The sequence below is a fragment of the Beta vulgaris genome, chromosome 5 (genome assembly GCF_026745355.1).
Source record: "Beta vulgaris subsp. vulgaris cultivar EL10 chromosome 5, EL10.2, whole genome shotgun sequence".
NCBI lineage: Eukaryota > Viridiplantae > Streptophyta > Magnoliopsida > Caryophyllales > Amaranthaceae > Beta > Beta vulgaris.
The window spans coordinates 60333985-60353804 of record NC_079206.1 but is presented as its reverse complement, the minus strand read 5'-3'; the positions used below and the strand labels follow the sequence as shown (position 1 = coordinate 60353804).

Sequence of the window (19820 nt, the reverse complement as noted above, 5' to 3'; positions counted from 1 at the left end):
ATGATTGAGCAATTAATCGAACTTGCTCTGATACCATGAGAATCAGAGAATTCTTACTGGAGTTTTAGAGAGATAAATGGTGAGACAGATTTCATAGAGAGAGAAGAATGAGAGGTATTTCTTATTACTGAAATGAACTGAGCAAACATCTTTTTATACTCTAGATACAATAGAGAAAGAGAGAGAATCAGTTAGAAGAAGTAACAAACTTCTTATTATTGTTACAACCGAAATAACAGAAAACTAACTAACTAGTCTTTATTCTTCATAGTTCATCATCCATATAAAATAATGTTGAGATTATCACCAACATCCCCGTCTCAGACAATTATATCCATCTTCACTTTTGGCAAGTAATAAAGAAAAGGGCATTTAATACATATAAGTCTATTTTGTTGGTAGTATTCAATCAGTTGGTTTATAAGTCTATTTTGTTGGTGACTCTAAAGCATATGCATTCCCTAAAGGCAAATTAAACACGTAAACACCATTGTACGCATGTGATTATGTTGAAGCTATGATGTATAGTGCACATCATATGTGAGTGTTCAACATTGATTAAATAAGAGAGATGAGTTCACTTTATAATGCAAAGGGTTACTTCCCTTATAGCCATATGGTTTTAAGGTGGAACCTCCTTTGTGTTGTGAAGTGGACTCTCTCTCCTTGTGATGGGTGCGGCCCAGACCCATATTTAACATACCATTATCATGGTTCAAAGAGACTAAGAGAGTCACTAATTAATTTTCATGAAAAATGAATAAAACCATGCATAAAGAAGATATATGAGTTCGGGGTGAATTTTTTACCTATTTAATAAAGCATCTTATTGATCAAAACATAAAACAGAATATATTACAAGAAGGATGATGCCTCTGATTATTGATTAAACAGAAAACATAGAAAATATTGTCTAAAGAGTAGTTGAATATCCATATCCAACTTCACCTCTCTAGCCAAGAATAGAAACTTAAGAGACCATCTACATCCTTCATAATACAGATATTCATACACATTATACAGTAAGGTGCATGATTAATGACTCCATATTAAGGAGCTTATTGAGCTGATTATGCGCAAACAAAAAACTGATACAACTGATCAGGAACACAGGAGCCGGAGCAGCACTGTTCAGGTGTTTTAGGAGAACACATGTCGCCTGATGGATCACAGTCCTCATTTGCTCCCATCATTTTATGCCTTAAGTCTGATATCATTGCCTTCTCAACTTGTTTAAGTTCTATCAATGCTTTCATTTTTGCCTGCAGCAGTCCTTCACCCACTTTTGCTCTCCTTGTGGGGGGTTGAATTTTTGCATCAGGCATTGCCATAGCTGTAAAAAACAAAGTGACCATATCTAAGATCAAATCGCTACCTATGTATGTCAATCAGCGCGTCAAGTTCGTGTCAATGATTATAGTTAGGCCAAAATTTATGTCATTAAATGTAACTTTACCTAAATATTATGTATTCTATAAACCCGATTTAAAGCGCAAAGGCTATACATACACTGGGTGAATGTGGGTCACACATACACTAGATGTATGTATTACTACTAAAATGTATATTGTTATTAAATATATTACAAACTTAGAATGTTTCGACAGATAATTTTGTTTTGAATGTTTTGTTTTTTTTATCTTTGTTTAAAAATCTATTTTATGAATTTTTTTTGTTTAGATTTACATGAATTCTTTGTTTAAAACTTAAAAAAAGGAATTGTAATTTTTTCTTTAGATTATTCATATATTAGCTTCATCTTATTCATCTTCACCATTTTTCTACTATTGATTTCTACTAAATTTTCATGTCGTTTTCAATTATTTAATTTATTTGTAGAAAAATAATGTTATATTTTCATCCATGCCATGTAATAAAATTCCATTCGAAATATAGTATTTCAATTGTCTATGTATTATATGTGTAATTTCAAATATCGTAAAATAAAACAAAACAAGTTCAAATGATTGTTTTGTAATTTTGTTAGTAATAGTATATATTTTAGTAGTTACACATACATCCAGTGTATGTGTGACCTACATACACTGAGTGTATGTTTATCATCTCTCTGTTAAAAGTTTTGTCTAATTGTTTTTATCATTCAATCTTGGAAAATGTGAGCTAATAAAGTTGTTAGACATATTAGTAGTAAACAAGATAGGAAGGAGATAAGTTAATATAAACATTAATAAAAGTATTACTTCATATTAATATTTTTTTTTTTGCGATAATATATGATATAAATCTCAAAGATATTTTCCAAAACGGAAAGGTACAGGGTTTTGGCGGAAAATTGATGCATATATTTTCATAAATTCACAATTTATTTTTATTTTAAGTAGTACATGTCTTATTTGCATATAATTATAGCATGACCCTTATTTTTAACATAGAAAAAACTTAAATAAACAATTTATCGTTGAGAAACAAACCTGATGCAGTGAGCACAAATAATGCGACCACAGCAAGTTTGAAGTAAGACGACATGCTTGAGAGATGTTTTTGAAGGAACTTTCTGAGTGATGATTCTAAGAATTAGCACTGCTAGTACTTGCTTAATTATCTTATTTTATTTGCTTCATTACTTGATGCCAATGATCCTTTTTATAGCAAATTTCTACCCATATCTCTGTCATTAACGCATCGTTTCTTGCACATTGGCCAATATATAGCATTGATTAAGAGTTTGTTTGATTAACTTTCAAATGCATGTGAAATTAGAATTTCTAAGAAACAAACATATGTGTAATTGTTTGATTGGCAAAAATATGGGAAGTAGAACTTCTTAGGAAGTTCTTTTTCGTACAAAATAGAGGAAATAACTTACCTATGCCCCTCTAGGCCCTAGGTAAGTGAGAATTTCCATGAGAAGTAGAATTTCTCATGTTCGTCAACCAAACAAAAAAAGTACTTCAAAGAAAATAAAATTTTATGGGCAATGCAAATTCATGAAAAGTTATACTTCCCAACTTCAACCAAACGAGCCCTAATTATTGTTAACATAAGTTAGTAAGTGGGAGATGGACCACAAATATTTACAATATTTTTAAAAAAATGCTCGACTACGGCTATGTTCAGTTCACCTTATTTTTGCTTATTTCAGATCTAATCAGATCAGATCAGATCAGAAAAAATAAGTTCAGATCAGATCAGTTCAGATTATGCTTATATTTAAAAATCATTATGTTGTGCATGTAATATGTTATGATGTTTTGATGATGAAAATTAATATAATATGTTATAGTATGAAAGTATGTAACAGTTGAAACAGATGCATGAAGAAAGGAATTAATAAATGAAGACTTTGAAGAAAAGAAGAATCAAGATTGAAGTCAAGTTTATATGTTCCTTAGAATAGTTACTTTGTGTAAAAATGTAATAGGCTTGAATTAGGTGATATACTATGTGCTAAATATAGAAATATAAAATTAGTATAATTATTATTTTCTTAGAGTTAAGAAAATAAATAATTGTATTAATATTATATGTCTATATATATAAAATAAGATAAAAGATTTTCATAAAAAATGTTTTAGTAAAAGAATTTTATAAAAAACGTGGTTTTAGAAAAATATTTTTAAACAACGTGTTTTAGAAAATAATTTATGAAAACGTGTTTTAGAAAAGAATTTTAGTAAACAACGTAATTTGGTTTTCAAAAAGGATTTGGAAAATATTTTTTGATAAAAACAGAATTTTAGTTGAAAAGAAAATCTAATAAGAAAAAACTTATCTTTTTGAGATTAAAGATAAAGATAGAAAAAGATAAAGTTTGTTTTTCTAAAAAGAGAGTTTTATCCCTTAAATTAAGGATTAAAAGATAAAGATATTTTTGAAGGATTTTCGTCCAAACCAAGTCTTATAAAAGGGATTCATATATTCACTTTTAGATCTCACGTTTTCAGAGAGAAAAATCGGAGATATTAAGAGCTGAAAACTATTTCCTTCGCACAGAGTATAGCACTGTTTGAGTCAGATTCAAGTAACGAATATACGAGTGTAATTGTCCTCTAAATTGCTTGACTAAGAAGCACACAATTGAGGGTCGTTTTCTTTCTGTAATTTCACCATTATAGAGAGTTCAACACTTAGAGTTAAGTGTTGGGAGTATTACTAGGGTTAGTAGTGAGGGAATCTATTGTATAAGAGTTTGATATTTTAGGATTCAAAGAAATAAAAGAGTTTTTGTTTCTTGTGGACGTAGATCTCAGAGGTGAGATTGAACCACGTTATATCTTGAGTTTGAGTATTGATTTAATATAGTTTAGTTTTTAATTTTTCGCAAAAACTCAAAACAGAAATTTTCGAGCGTTTCACACAGTGTCTGGCACTGTGCGATAACAAAAGTTTTGCGAAAATCGATCAAATTTCGTCACTCAATTCAACCCCCCCTTCTTGAGTGTCACCTTGGGTTCTAACACATTATATCTTTCATTACATATTAGTAAAAATTATAATAATTGAATATTAATAAAGTACTCATTGAGACGAATCAAACAAGACCCCGCATGACTATATTTTTTCTTATATATTGAGAAAAATCTAAAAGATAAGATCTTGTAATCAGAAAAAATAAGTTCAGATCAGATCAGATCAGAAAAAATAAGTTCAGATCAGATCAGATAAGTTCAGATCAGAAAATTTCAGGTGAACTAAACATAGCCTACATCCCTATTTGTCAATTAACGGATATCTATTAGATGTTAGCTGAATTGTATTAGCTGATAGCTATATATTAACTGATTGTATTAGCTATTTATATAAAAGTATTTGGTAAGTAGCTGATTGAGACATTATTGTGTAAAATGACTAATAAGGACATGTGCATAATTTACTATTGTATCTTTTATTATTTATTAATGTAATTTTTAACAATTTTAGGACATAAATGTGATTTCTCCACCAAGTCCCAAGCTCTAATGTTTAAAAGCATCTCCCCCAACTTTTTCAAAAAGAGTTTTTTCGGCTTAATAAACTAATTTAAATTTTTTTTTACCAAACACTCAAATTAGAGAATTGATTAGTTATATACTCTCATATGAACTTAAACCTCTAAATTTACTCCAAACATCTTTTTACCAAACAAGGCCTACGTGTAATGAAGTGATTAGCAGGTTATTAGAAGAAAATCTCACACTACAATTTCAACTATAGCCACCGGTACTGGTTATGGTGTCAACTTTTGTTTATCTAAAACCAATCTTAACTCTTTGAGTGGTCTCTTTCCAAACATGCTGGATTATTGGTTGAGTGTCATGTATTTCATTTAACTTACTTTAGTTAGCTAGCAGTTTTATTATTTTTAAAAACGATTTAGAAAGAGACTTTTAAAACTTTGGACCACTCTACCTTGTCCTTATGAGCCTGCTTAAGATCGGCCATTCAAAAATTAAGAGCCTTCAAAAATAAATCAGGCCATAAGTGGAACGATTTTTTAACTAGAATAATTCAAATTTTTGGCCGTTCGTTCGCAATAATACAAACTTTTAAGTATCATGTAATATAACAAACTTTATACCAAAATTTCTAAAGTAGGTCAATATAACTTGTAATCCGTATATTAGGTTTTTTTTTAAAAGGAAAAGCTATATGCGGCCTTAAAGACGGTATATAAGAAGATAAAAATGAAAATAAGTTGCATTAATTGATCATTTATTACATCAATTGATGCAAAATTTTTCCATAAATTCACAACTTATTTCCATTTTAAGTAATGTATTTATGTCTTATATACAACCCTAAGGACTGCATATAGCATAACTTTTTTTTTTTTTTTAAAAACGGAAAATCGCTCTCCCCTCCCCTCACCCAACCAATTGAAACCACCCCTGCTCCCTCCCCATCCTGCCCACCGGAGAACCCCCCTCCCCCCTAACCCCCATCTTCTTCCTTCACCCACCAACCGGCAACCGCCATCACCCCCATGAACCCCACCTACCATAACCACCCTTTTTCCTCATCCTTTATATCCTTCTTTAAATCGTTTTCAGCCTTTACCTTGTCATTATGAGCCTGCTTAAGATCGGCATCAAGCTTTTTGTAGTCCACCATCTTCAAAGTGGTATTACTTGATGTAGGAGTTGGGTCAAAATCTATAGGATCATCCATGCACATAATCAGCCTAAGTAACACAACAGGTCATTTAGTCTGGTAAACCCAGATTGTAGCTGTATGCCATCTAGGATGCGCCTCCCACTATCCACTCTCTTCCACACACTCTCTTCTTCTTTTCTCACTGATTGCTCAACAAGCCCAAACTAAGCTAAATATGCATATTCGCAGAAAATCTCACAAACTCTAAAACTCACAAAATTAAGGAAAAATTATTTTAATATGTTAAACCTTTGCGCGTTCTTCTTAAAATAAGTTAACTTTTAATAAACTATGAATAAGTTAATCTTGTATCTAATTTTGCTATAAATGAGTTTAATCACAATGTCATCCTATTAAAATGTGACACATATCACAATTTCAACGTCATTAACTCGTTTACAACAAAAATATATACAAGGTTAACTTATTCTAAGACTAGTCTTATATGCACGCGATGCGTACGTTAATTCAAAACTTGTTATTATATACTTCATCCGTATTATAGTTATGATTACTCTTAAAATGTGAATGATCAATAGTTAGATGAATTTAGATATATTAATTCACTAATGTAAAAATTTAACAAAGCTTGTGAGTGATTTTTAATATTATTTTTTTGTAAATGAATCTAAATATATTAATTCTTACGATTTACTGAACATAGAACATTACACATACTTTTATGTTCAATAATGAACTACATACCTGATTAACTGTAAAGTATCCGCAAGAATGTCATATTTGAGAATGTCGTGAAGCTCCAATCTATGAAGAAAACTGATTTTTTTCAGTTTGGAGTTTGTTTTTGTAATTGTATTTATGTTACGGAAAAATTATTTTGAGATTGAATTTGAATTGTTTATGTAATGAAAATGCCATGCATTTTTTTGTTATTGTGTGTGGTATAATGTTTGGTAAGTTCTTGATTATGAATCTTTTTTATTGGCAAGTTTATGTAATTGAGCTTTTATATGAGTTGATTGAGTTTAATAAAGATTTGATTGATTTTTTTTGGCAAGTTTATGTGAAAAATTTCCAATATTTTTATTGTAGAGGCAATTAAGTAAATTTTAAGGAGGACATCGTTGCTCCTCCTTTGTCTTCTATAATAGAGATAATCAAAAGATTGACTTAGTTTGAGAAGATCAACCAGATGTTGACAAATTAAAAACAATTTTTCCTAATATTAAACTATTGAAATTTCTATTTTTTTTAGAGAGAAAACAAGGGTTTTTCTCAGCGTTAAAAGAGGAAGGTGTAAGAGGATTAATACCCAGGTAAATCAAGGTTAAGAATCCAACAAGAAATGGTTCCCCATGAGGTGTTGATTGCGAGATTTGGAAGTATAAGGCCGATCAATAAATTTTTAAAATCCAATCAATAAAATTTTGAAAACTAATCAATAAAATAACAACACGTGTCATAGTAAGTGCCATAGTCAACTTGTTTAGCTCCTACAACAAGTTAAAATTGATATTGACCTATTGGAGAAATTTTTCAAAAAAATTGATATATTACATATATAATAATCAAAGTTTTGTATTACTGCTAGCGAAAGGCCAAAAGTTTGTATTATTATAATTAAGATTTTTTGTCCGAAACTACCTCTAACTTTCAAGTTTTTGCGAGAAACTACCTTATAAAAAAAATTGTTGTCCCAAACTACCTTACTTTTACCATTTTGTTGTTGACAGCTACCTTATGTAGATTTTCGGCGTTGATTTTTGTTTTTTCGATTTGTTTAGTGTCACGTTATATCACTTGATCTCTTAAAATCCTTTTTTTAATTTTCCCCACCCTAATTTCCCATTTCTCTATATACACGCGCGCTCTCTCTCTTATATCTTTGTGACACTTTGTACCACCAACCCACCATTAAATGCCTGTTCTACTTAAAACTAAATTAAAATTGAAACAATCACCCACCTTAATGAACTTCTCAGTCTCCTCGAATCTCAAGCAATTTCTACAAGGGTAATTTTGTTTTTTTAATAATTTTGAACTGAAAAAACAAAATTCAACGCCGAAAACCGGCATAAGGTAGCCGTCAACAACAAAAATTGTAAAAGTAAAATTGTTTAGGACAACAATTCTTTTATAAAGTAATTTATCGCAAACCCAAAAGTTAAAAATAGTATGTGACAAAAAAATTATAATTAAATAATCCTAATTAAACTGATAGCACAAGAATTTCCTTCAAAGTTTGCCATGGATTAACGCAGAGGTGACCGTTGGGGACCTAGCTTGCAGAAGTCACCTGATTCACATGGTAATTTGCGTGACGGGGCTTTGGAGTTTGAAGAAATAATAATGAGTAATGACTTTTATTTCGTACGTGGGTAGTTCATAGTTGGATAGGCATCCTAGACATACATGCCGTGGGTCCCTTGGCCCTTCTCGTATCTAATACACCTTTACTCCGTACTTTAGTGGATTTATATTATTCAATCAATACTCTTCGATTGGTGATGAACGTCTGAACGATCCTACATTTGCATTTTGTACTTAGAAAAAGAAATTCAATATTATCCAAACTTTTTCTCGGGTGTTTCTTCACCTTAAAAATAGAGAGACGAGAAAGCTTGGAGGAGGAGAAAATGATGAAAGAGAAAGCTAAAAAGACAAAGAGAAAAAAAGAGGGAAGAAATCCCCCCAAGATTATCCGAGAAACCCTAGATATAATCCGGATTATGGCTTCGATGAGGAGATTGATTTTAGCCTGCTCTCTCCTATAATATCTGATGTAGAAAATGCTTTTCTAGTAGCTTGTGTTTCTCCTGATGAAATCAAAGTTGCTTTTTTTGACCTTACTCCGGATAAATCACCTGGCTGATGGATTTCATCCTTTCTTCTTTCAAAAGTACTGGACCTTAGTTGGTAACTCAGTTATAAGAGCGGTGAAGGCCTTTTTTGACTCTGGGAACATTTTGAAGGAAATTAATCATAAATTCCTTGCCCTTATCCCTAAAATTGAGAATCCTTCTTCCGCTAATCATTTTAGACCTATTAGCCTCTATTCGACCATTTACAAAGTTATCTCTAAAGTAATTACCAATCGTTTAAAATCAGGTAAAATCATCCACCCCCTTCAGGGTGCTTTTGTTCCTGATCATTTTATTCAAGATAACGTCTTAATTAAACTTGATATGAAAAAAAAAGCTTATGATCGGTTAGAATGGAGCTATATCCTAACCACTCTTAAAAAGTTGGATTTTTGTTCTAAATGGGTAAATTGGATTAATTATTGTTGTATCTCCACCCCGTCCTTTTCGGTGCTAATCAATGGTATTCCGGGTGAGCGTTTTACTCCGTCAAGGGGTATTAGACAAGCGATCCCCTCTCTCCTTATCTCTTTATTCTTTGCGCCGAGCTTCTTGCTAGGCAGCTCTCAGCAGCAAATGCCCATCGCGGTAAGCCTATTGGTGTTTTTATAGGTAAATCCGAGGTTCGTATCCCTTTTCTTACTTTTGTGGATGATACGATCCTTTTTGCTAGAGCCTCAGATGCTAGCTGTGTTGTTATTAAGCAAATTCTTGATAAATATTGTTCTATGTCTGGCCAACTTGCTTGTCAATTTTCATAAGTCTGCCTTTCGGTGTTCCTTAAATTTTCTTGATTCGGCTAAAGTTAATTTTGCCTCTTTACTAGGTATGAATGAAGTAGTTTGAAACTTAGGTGAACATTTAGGTTGCCCTATTATTGCTTCGCGTGTTACTAAGGAAACGTTTGGGAATGTTAGTAATAAGTTAATTATTGAATTAGGTAAAAAATGATGCGATGAATCTAACTTATTTTATCTTTTCTTGGGGTGAAGAAATTGTTTTCCCGAATTCAGACCAAAAAATAAAATTTTCCTATTTTAGGAGGGTGCGAAGATATGGAACTCATCTCGTCTTCCGTTCTAAAGAACAAACTTTTACTAAATGCGTTATTTTTCATTTAAAGTAATCATGATTATTAAAAATAAAGAACATCAAATAATTTGCACATATATACGCAACCATATTTTAGTTTTTAGGACCAAATATCATTTCTATATGGTAGATTTGAGCATTGAAATTGCACTATGTACCAATCATTGCGAGATTGGAATCCACGCACTCATTCATCAAAACCATCGTAGTTCGATCTTATGTCTCACCTTAAATGACCAATTCCATTGGGGAAGAAAACACCTCATCGTCTTCTTCTCGGGTTCTCTATCAAAATCCATGTCATAAAGCCATATATTTTTTTCCCCAAAATCAATAATGTCATTCAAGAAACAAAGCGACAAAGATCAATAAATCGAAGAAAATTACATAGATTTCGGCTCAAAATCACTCTTACGTAAAATTGAATGCACTCGAATGGAGAAAGGAAAATTGAAAGTGAAGGACGAGCACAAGAATAAGAGAAGAAAGAGAATGGAGGTGAACGGGGAGTATTTGGGTAAAAAAATCCTCAAATGGGGGAGTAATTAGGGATTTAGGGCATATAATGAACACGTGAATGCATATGACTAAATCAACGCCATAATATTTGGTCAATTCCTCAATTCCAGCCAAAGATATCTTTTACAACAAAAAAACATTTTATCAGGTATTTTTTACGACAATTTTTTGTAAGGTACTATTTCGCAAAAAACGTAATTTAGAAGATATCTTCTGACAAAAAAATTCTTAGATTTGATCAAGTGTATACATAAGGTAAATCAAGACTGATTAAGTCCAATAAAGTCTAATAAATTCAGTTCAGATAGATACAGGTGAAAAGAACACTTGAAATAATCTCAATTATGAAAATGGTTGATAATTTCACTATTAAGTAGCAATTGAACAATTTTTTAAAAAACAATTTCAAAAAATTGGTAACTATATAAATTATGAACAAATTGGTACTGGCAAAACACTTTTAAGTATCACCGAAGTTGTTCACTGAAACATTTTTATGATACCGATTATATAATTTCTAGGATTGGATACTACTAATGATTTCATAATACCTAATTACCAATACAAAACATATAATGTTATTACATCGGTCTTTACATGCTAATAATCCAACCTTTTAGTATTCATCCTTTTCATGTGTTCGATCTACATATGGTTATTAAATACTTCATCTGTTTCATATTATATTAATCGATACACTTGTCATTTTCGTTCATTCACAATCTGAAAAGGCAACGCTCCACCAATTTTATTTCTCTCTCCTTGTGAGTAATAAGAGACACTCATCCATACATATCCTTCAAAAAGTAAAGGCATCACAATCCATTAACTAAAAGAAAAAAGTACCTTAATGCCAATTACTGTGAAAATGGTGGTCATGGTGGTCCATATTATTCTGCAAATACTCTTCTGATTCTGCAGTCACATGTTTTGGGTATAGTGATAGTGGAACCTGTCACTATCTTTCTTTTACTGATCCTAGGAGGATTTCCTTTGTTGTTTTGTACAGCTTAGCTAAGAGTAGTTTTGTTGTTTTGTACAGCTAAGCACTAGGGTAAAAGTGTGTGCTTTTGTATATATAGGAAGCTTAGTTCATAGAGACGGTTACCACCTTGTAAAAAGAGTGAGAGAAATTTTAATACAAAAATTCCTCTGATCAACTTGACAGAGAGAAACAATCCTTGATAGCTTGAGGTTCTCTTCATGGTATCAGAGCAAGGCCTTTAGAGATCCTTAATCTGAGAATTTCAAGCTTTTATTCAAGTGTGATTTTATCAAAAAAACTTATCCTTTCACCCTGAGATGACAGAGAAAGCTGGTCACTCAAACAATCCCTACAAGGACCCTTTATTCATTGCAATCAATGAAAATGCTGCAACTGCTCTGGGAAGCATCATCTTTGATGGAAATAACTTCCTTAACTGGAGTAGAAGTATTAAGATTGCTCTTGGAGCAAAAAACAAACTGAGTTTTCTGGAAGGGAACCATCAGAAGCCAAAGGAAGCTGGAGATGAGATGCAAAAGTGGATAAGGTGTGATTACATGGTAAGGTCTTGGTTGTTAGCTACCATGAAACCAGAAATAGCAGGAAGTCTTGTATCAATGTAGTCCACTAAGGAGTTATGGGATGAAATAGTTGAGAGATATGGGCAAACAAATGCTCCTCAACTATTCCATCTCAAGAAAGAACTCTGGGAGTTTCAGCAAAACAACCTAAGTGTGGGAGAATATTACTGCAAGTTGAAGGAGTTATGGGACCAAATAACTCAACTGGAAGGAGTGGCAGAATGTAGTTGTGGTGCCATGAGTAGCTGCACCTGTAGCATGATCAAGAAGGTGCAGGAGATACAAGCTACTGACAAAGTTTTGAAGTTTATCATGGGTTTGAATGGAGGATATGAGCAGATGAAGAGTAATTTTTTGGGCATGGATCCACTCTTACCTGTGAATAAGGCTTATAACTTAGTGCTGCAAGTTGAGAAGCAGAAGCAGATAACAGGAGAGATAACTCTAGGAAATGAAATGAGTGCTCTCAATGTAGGTAGGCAATCTCAAAGCCTAGGACCCCTGATTCATTTTCAGAAGAAAGATTACAAGAAGAAGTTTGAAAGGGATGCAAAGAAATGTGACCACTGTGGTATGCGTGGACACATAAGGGAAGAATGTTTCAAGATAATTGGGTATCCTGAGAGGTTCAAGAATCAGAAATGGAAAAACAACACAAGCCACACAAGGCAAGTTGCAAATGCTGTAAGAGAGGAGGAAGAATCTGTTGCTCAGACTCCCTTGGAGCATGAAGCATCTCAAGGAGAAACGAGTGAGAGAAGAGATGATAGCAAACTCATCTCCACTGTTGTTCAAGAAGTTATGAAGGCACTTGGAAACAATGCTGTAGCTTACAGCAACTTTGCAGGTAAATCAGCTCTTTCAAATGCTGTGTGTTATAAAAAAAAATTTGATTGCAATGCCTGGATTATAGATTCAGGGGCTAGTGATCACATTTCTGGAAATAGGAATATGTTCATGAACATGAGGTGTTTGAAAGGAGTAATCAAGGTAGGGCTTCCTGATGGGACTGCTAAAGAAGTCAAGGAGTTTGAAGACATAAAGATATCTAATGATATCATCCTAAAAAATGTGCTTTTTGTGAGTGATTTCAAACATAACCTATTATCTGTAAGCAAACTGTTACAGGATAATAGAGTGATGAGATTTATTTTTGACAAGGATGGGTGCTATTTACAGGACCATATCACTGATGAGATTGTAGCTCATGGAGAGAATCAATATGATTTATATAAGCTGATGGTGAAAGGAGAGGATCTTGAAGAAAGGGAAAGCAAAAGAGTGTTTGCTGCTCAAGTGAAGGAGAACCATAAGATGAATGAAGTAAAGGATGTTGAGCTAGGATTGATACATGCTAGACTAGGACACATCTCTTTGTCTAAGATGAAACATTTAGAATTTTGTGATTGCAAGAATTTGAAACAATTTTTTTGTGATACTTGTTCTGTAGCAAAACACCACAGATTTCCTTTTATATCAAGTCTTTCTATTGCAAAAAAAGTTTTTGATCTGGTTCACATTGATTTGTGGGGACCATATGGTGTAAAGGCCATAACAGGGGCAACATATTTCCTGACTATCCTTGATGATCATTCAAGGGTAACTTGGACTCACCTTATGTCCAACAAAGAACAGGTGAAAGAGATATTAATTGGTTTTCTTGCTCATATAGAGAACCATTTTGATTGCAAGGTTAAGACCATTAGGTCTGATAATGGAACTGAGATATTTCAGCAGGAATGTGGAAAAATCATGAGAGAAAAAGGAATAATGCACCAAAGGAGCATGCCTGGTAGACCCCAACAGAATGGGAGGGTAGAAAGGAAACATAGGTTTCTTTTAGAAACTGCAAGAGCCTTGAAGATTCATGCTAATCTTCCTGATAATTTGTGGGGTGAGTGCATTTTAACTGCAACTCATCTGATAAATTTACTGCCTAGTGCAGTGATTTAATGGCAAACACCATATGAGAGGTTGAAAGGAAAGAAACCTAGCTATGACCACTTAAGAGTGACAGGAAGCTTGTGCTATGCAAGTGGAACAAAAAAGCCTTCTGACAAGTTTAGTGAAAGAGGAATCAGATGCATAATGATGGGATATCCTCATTGTCAAAAGTGATATAAATTGTATGATTTGGAAAAGAAGAAACTGTTTGTAAGCAGGGATGTTGTGTTTCAAGAAAAGATATTTCCTTTTCTTGCAAACAAAGAAAATGAAAATCACATTGATGTTATTAGAGGCAGAATGCCACTAATGAATGATGCAGGAACATATAGAGATGATGAAAGTGTCCCAGGTGAGGAGATGAGCAATTTGGATGAAAGAGCCCATGAAAGAGCTGATGAAGAAATGGAAGAAACAAATGTGACTCAACAGCCTGCAGTACACATTCCAATCAATGGGATGGATGATGTAAGAAGATCTACCAGGGAAAGGAGCTTACCTGGGAGATTCAAGGATTACATTATACAGCTACCTGGGAAGAAACAAACACAACAAGAATCTGACAATATCTCTTTGATGGTTGCAAACCTGAACAACTCAGATTACTACTCTGAAGATTATGTTATTTCTCTCAATAATGCATTAAGAGTAACTGAGCCAACTCACTACAGAGAAGCAATCAAGCATGATGGGTGGATAGAAGCCATGAAGCAGGAGTTAAAGGCCCTAGAAGATAATGAAACTTGGGTCCTAACAAGGTTGCCAGAAGGGAAGAAGGCTATAGATTGTAAGTGGGTGTATAAGGTGAAATTGAAGCCATCTGGTGAAGTGGAGAGATTGAAAGCTAGATTGGTGGCAAGGGGAGATAGACAAGTGGAAGGAAAGGACTACAAGCATACCTTCTCCCCAGTAGCCAAGTTCACAAGTGTGAGGATTTTAATTGCTTTAGCAACAGCACAAAAGTGGAAGCTTCATCATCTAGATATCAACAATGCATTTCTTCATGGATATCTAGATGAAGAAGTCTATATGAAGCCACCACCAGGTCATCATGAAGAGCACAGTGGGAAGGTATGCATGCTCAAAAGAAGTCTTTATGGCCTGAAGCAAGCTTCAAGGCAATGGAACATTGAATTGACAAAATTTCTGATGCAAGAAGGTTTCCACCAAAGTAAGAGAGATTACTCTCTTTTCCACAAAGAAACAGATGGCAAACAAGTCATAGTACTTGTATATGTAGATGACCTTCTGGTCAGTGGTGACAATGAAGAGGAGATAGCAGTATAGAAACAAAAACTAGATTCTGCCTTCACATGTAAAAATCTGGGAGAAATGAGATACTTTTCGGGGATAGAAGTATCCAGATCTTCCAAGGGAACCATGCTGAATCAAAGAAAATTTATCATGGACATTGTGCAAAGTGCAGGCTTGGAAGGTTGCAAACCATGCAAATTTCCCTTTCCAAAGGGAATTAGATTATCTACTGATGAAGGAGAAATGCTTAATGACCCTGAAATTTACAGAAGCATCATTGGGAGATTACTCTATTTAAATCTCACCAGGCTAGATATATCTTATTCAGTGCAACAATTGAGCCAAATTTATGGCATGTCCCAGGAAACCTCATCTACAAGCTGCATGGCATGTAATCAGATATTTGGCTGGGACAGTTGATTGGGGATTACACTATGATGCAAATTGTGACATATCACTTTCTGCATTTTGTGATGCAGATTGGGGAACTTGTGCTTTTAGTGGGAGATCTCTAACAGGTTATTGCATATTCCTTGGGAGCAACCTTGTATCTTGGAAAACAAAAAAGCAAAAAACTGTTTCCAAGTCCTCAGCAGAGGCAGAATACAGATGTATGTCACAGACAAGCAGTGAAATTGTATGGGTTGATGGAATTCTAGAAGATCTGAAGTTTGCAATTCCTAAACCTATCAACCTATATTGTGACAACAAGGCTGCTATCTATATCTCTCACAATCCTGTCTTTCATGAAAGAACTAAACACCTCAAGCTCGATTGTCATTATGTGAGAGATCATGTAATGGAAGGGTTCCTAAATACACTACACATCAAGTCCTTGCTACAACTAGCTGATTTGATGACCAAATCACTGAGTGAAACTCAACACAACCACCTATCTTTCAAGTTGGGCCTCCTTTCCTCAGCTCCAACTTGAAGGGGGGGTGTGAAAATGGTGGTCATGGTGGTCCATATTATTCTGCAAATACTCTTCTGATTCTGCAGTCACATGTTTTGGGTATAGTGATAGTGGAACCTGTCACTATCTTTCTTTTACTGATCCTAGGAGGATTTCCTTTGTTGTTTTGTACAGCTTAGCTAAGAGTAGTTTTGTTGTTTCACTAGTGGAAAAATGAAGAAGGGCTGCGCTAAAAAAGGCATGTAGGGCTGCGCTTTTTGACAGCAGCCCTTTCAGTAGCAGCCCTTCACTTTTTAAGTAGGGCTGCGCTAGAAAAGCGCAGCCCTTAAGCTAGAAGGGCTGCGCTAGTTAGGAAAAAGCGCAGCCCTTCTGGCCCAGAAGGGCTGCGCTAGTTAGGAAAAAGCGCAGCCCTTCTGGTCTAGAAGGGCTGCGCTTTTTCCTAACTAGCGCAGCCCTTCCTACCTACCAAAAAAAAAAAATTTTTTTTTTTTTTTTTGTCATTTTTTACTCATAATCTCACATTTTCTGAAATTAAACAGAAGAGAAGAGAAACGAAACGAAAATACTAAACCCAAAACAATAAAAAGAATGAAACGAAAATGAAAAAAAGGAACAAAAACTAATATACAAAGAGAAGTATACAATAATAAGTATACAAGAAGTATACAAGAACATTAATCAAAATAAACAAAGAGAAGTATACAAGAATAACATTAATCAAAATAAACAAAGAGAAGTATACAAGAATAACATTAATCAAAATAAACAAAGAGAAGTATACAAGAATAACATTAATCAAAATAAACAAAGAGAAGTATACAAGAATAACATTAATCAAAATAAACAAAGAGAAGTATACAAGAATAACATTAATCAAAATAAACAAAGAGAAGTATCAAGAAAACATTCAAAACAAAGAGAAGTATACAAGAACATTAATCAAAACAAAGAGAAGTATACAAGCAAGAATATTAATCAAAACAAAGAGAAGTATACAAGAACATTAATCAAAATATATAAACAAAGAGAAGTATACAAGAACATTATAGATCTGAAAATATACAAGAACTACAACCTAATAATGTTTAAATACATAAAAAAAACCCAAATACATAATTTAAAGGAAAAAAAAATTTCGGAAAAACTTAAAATGGCTATTTGGAGGCTTAAACGAACTCGGATGGCTTAAAAAGCCTAAACATCACCGCGAAGCAGTGAGTTCGACTTGTTGGCTCGTTCCGCTTCCGAAAAGGTATCACAATAGGCAATCGGACTCCGTCGTCATGTTTAGTGCAAATCGGAAAAACTTAAAATGGGTTTTTGAGACAAATGTTTATGGGATTTTTGAGAGAGAAGAGAAGATGAGAGAGAAGAGAGGGTGAGAGATAAGGAGGAAAGAATAATGAGGGACGTGAGAGAGGAGAGAGAATGAGGATAATATATTTGACGAATCCCGCTCAATATTTCAAAGCGCGCGATTCCGAAATTTCAAAATTTTTCAGGAAGGGCTGCGCTTTTTTAAAAAAGCGCAGCCCTACTAAGCAGAAGGGCTGCGCTTTTTAAAAAAGCGCAGCCCTTCACTTAGTAGGGCTGCGCTTTTCAAAAAGGCGCAGCCCTTCTTACCTACAGAAGGGCTGCGCTTTTTTGAAAAAGCGCAGCCCTACTAGTGAAGGGCTGCGCCTTTTTTAAAAAGCGCAGCCCTTCTTCTTAGTAGGGCTGCGCTTTTTTAAAAATGAATAAAACCATGTGATTATCATGGTTCGAAGAGAGTGGTCAATTAATTTTCAGAAAAAATGAATAAAACCATAGAGAAGAGATATGAGTTCAGGGTGAATTTTCTTATTTATTTGATGAAATATTCAAATACATGCACATAATTTGATTAATTGTATAAATAGACAAATACGTTAAAGGTCGAGTTTTTAACACATAAGATCTAATTTGGTGATAACTTAATTAAATCACATTACTAATAGATACCTATATGAGCTGTTTAAATTATCTTATTAGGCGTGATTTAACTTATTTGCAACTAAAAAAGCATAATAAATGTGGTATAGAAGATTGGAGTACGATCCAGCCTGATAAGCATCTTATTGATCAAAACATAAAACAGAATATATTACAAGAAGGATGATGCCTCTGATTATTGATTAAACAGAAAACATAGAAAATCTTGTCTAACGAGTGGTTGAATATCCATATCCAACAACTTCATCTCTCTAGCCAAGAATAGAAACTTAAGAGACCATCTACATCCTTCATAATACAGATATTCATACACATTATATAGTAAGGTGCATGATTAATGACTCCATATTAAGGAGCTTAGTTAGCTGATTATGCGCAAACAAAAATCTTAAGCCACTGATGAGGAACACAGGAGTTGGAGCAGCACTGTTCAGGTGCTTCAGGCGAACAAATGGTTCCTGATGGAGTACAGTGATCATTTGCTCCCATCATTTTATGCCTTAAGTCTGAAATCATTGCCTTCTCAACTTGTTTAAGTTCTATCAATGCTTTTATTTCAGCCTGCAGCAGTCCTTCACCCACTTTTGCTCTCCTTGTGACGGGTTGAATTTTTGCATCAGGCATTGCCATAGCTGTTAAAAATAAAGAGACACATATCTAAAATCAAATCGCTACCTATGTCAGTGCGAAGTTCGTGTCAATGCTTGTAGTTGGGCCAAAATTTATGTCATTGAATGTATTTTTCCCTGAATTAATGTTATTTGTTATATTCCCTATTATAAAATTTGTCTAATTGTTTATATCATTCAATCTTGTAAATATGAGCTAATAAAAGTTATTGTTAGACATACCTATAGTAAACAAAATAGGAAGGAAATAAGTTAGATATAAACATTAATAGAAAGTATTAATCCATATGACTTGTACTACTGTTATGCTTTCAAGAATTAACATTAATTCATTCATTCAAAGTCATACGAGATGTATATAGAAGTCAAAACCAAATTTTTTTTTGTGGTTTTTGTCAAATACTATATGATAAATCTCTAAGATTTTTCCAAATTTGAAAGGTATAGTATTGGGTTTTAGCGGAAAATTGATGTATAATTTTTCCATAAATTTTATCATTTATTTTCATTTTATGTCTTATCTGCATATAGCATAATCCTTATCTTTAACATGAAAAACCTCAAAGAAACAACTTATTGTTGATAAACAAACCTGATGCAGTGACAGTGAGCACAAAAAATGCGACGACAGCAAGTTTGAAGTAAGACGACATGCTTGAGTAATATGTTTTTGAAGAAAGTTTCTGAGTGATTTTTTTCTGAGATGATTCTAAGAATTAGTACTGCTACTACTTGCTTAATTATATTATTCTCTTTAATTGCTTCATCTACTTGATGCCGATGATCCTATTTATAGAATTATAGCAAATTTCTATCCATATCTCTATCCTAAACGCATCATTCCTTGCACATTGGCCAATATAGACTCTAGAGCGTTGATTAATTATTGTTAACAGAAGTCAGTAAGTGGGAGATGGACCACAAATATTTACAATATTTAAAAAAAAGGCTCGACTACGTATAATGAAGTGGTAAGCAGGCAGAGGGTTAGATGAGAGTGTGCAAGAAGCCCGA

General features: G+C 33.5%; 2 protein-coding genes across 2 annotated transcripts; both read right to left on the bottom strand.

The window, feature by feature from the left end:
* Positions 1–855: 855 nt before the first annotated feature.
* On the bottom strand, positions 856–2561 carry LOC125497987 (uncharacterized). The gene is made up of 2 exons (XM_048645723.2): positions 2433–2561; positions 856–1333 (listed from the first exon to the last, which is right to left on the bottom strand). Exons 1-2 carry the CDS (start codon positions 2485–2487, stop codon positions 1071–1073), a joined length of 318 nt encoding a protein of 105 aa, XP_048501680.1. The 5' UTR covers positions 2488–2561; the 3' UTR covers positions 856–1070.
* Positions 2562–18261: 15700 nt separating this feature from the next.
* Positions 18262–19585, bottom strand: LOC104894198 (uncharacterized). Its single transcript, XM_010680375.4, has 2 exons — positions 19399–19585; positions 18262–18809 (listed from the first exon to the last, which is right to left on the bottom strand). The coding sequence occupies exons 1-2, from the start codon at positions 19457–19459 to the stop codon at positions 18547–18549; spliced, it is 324 nt and encodes a 107-aa protein (XP_010678677.2). The 5' UTR covers positions 19460–19585; the 3' UTR covers positions 18262–18546.
* Positions 19586–19820: the final 235 nt, after the last annotated feature.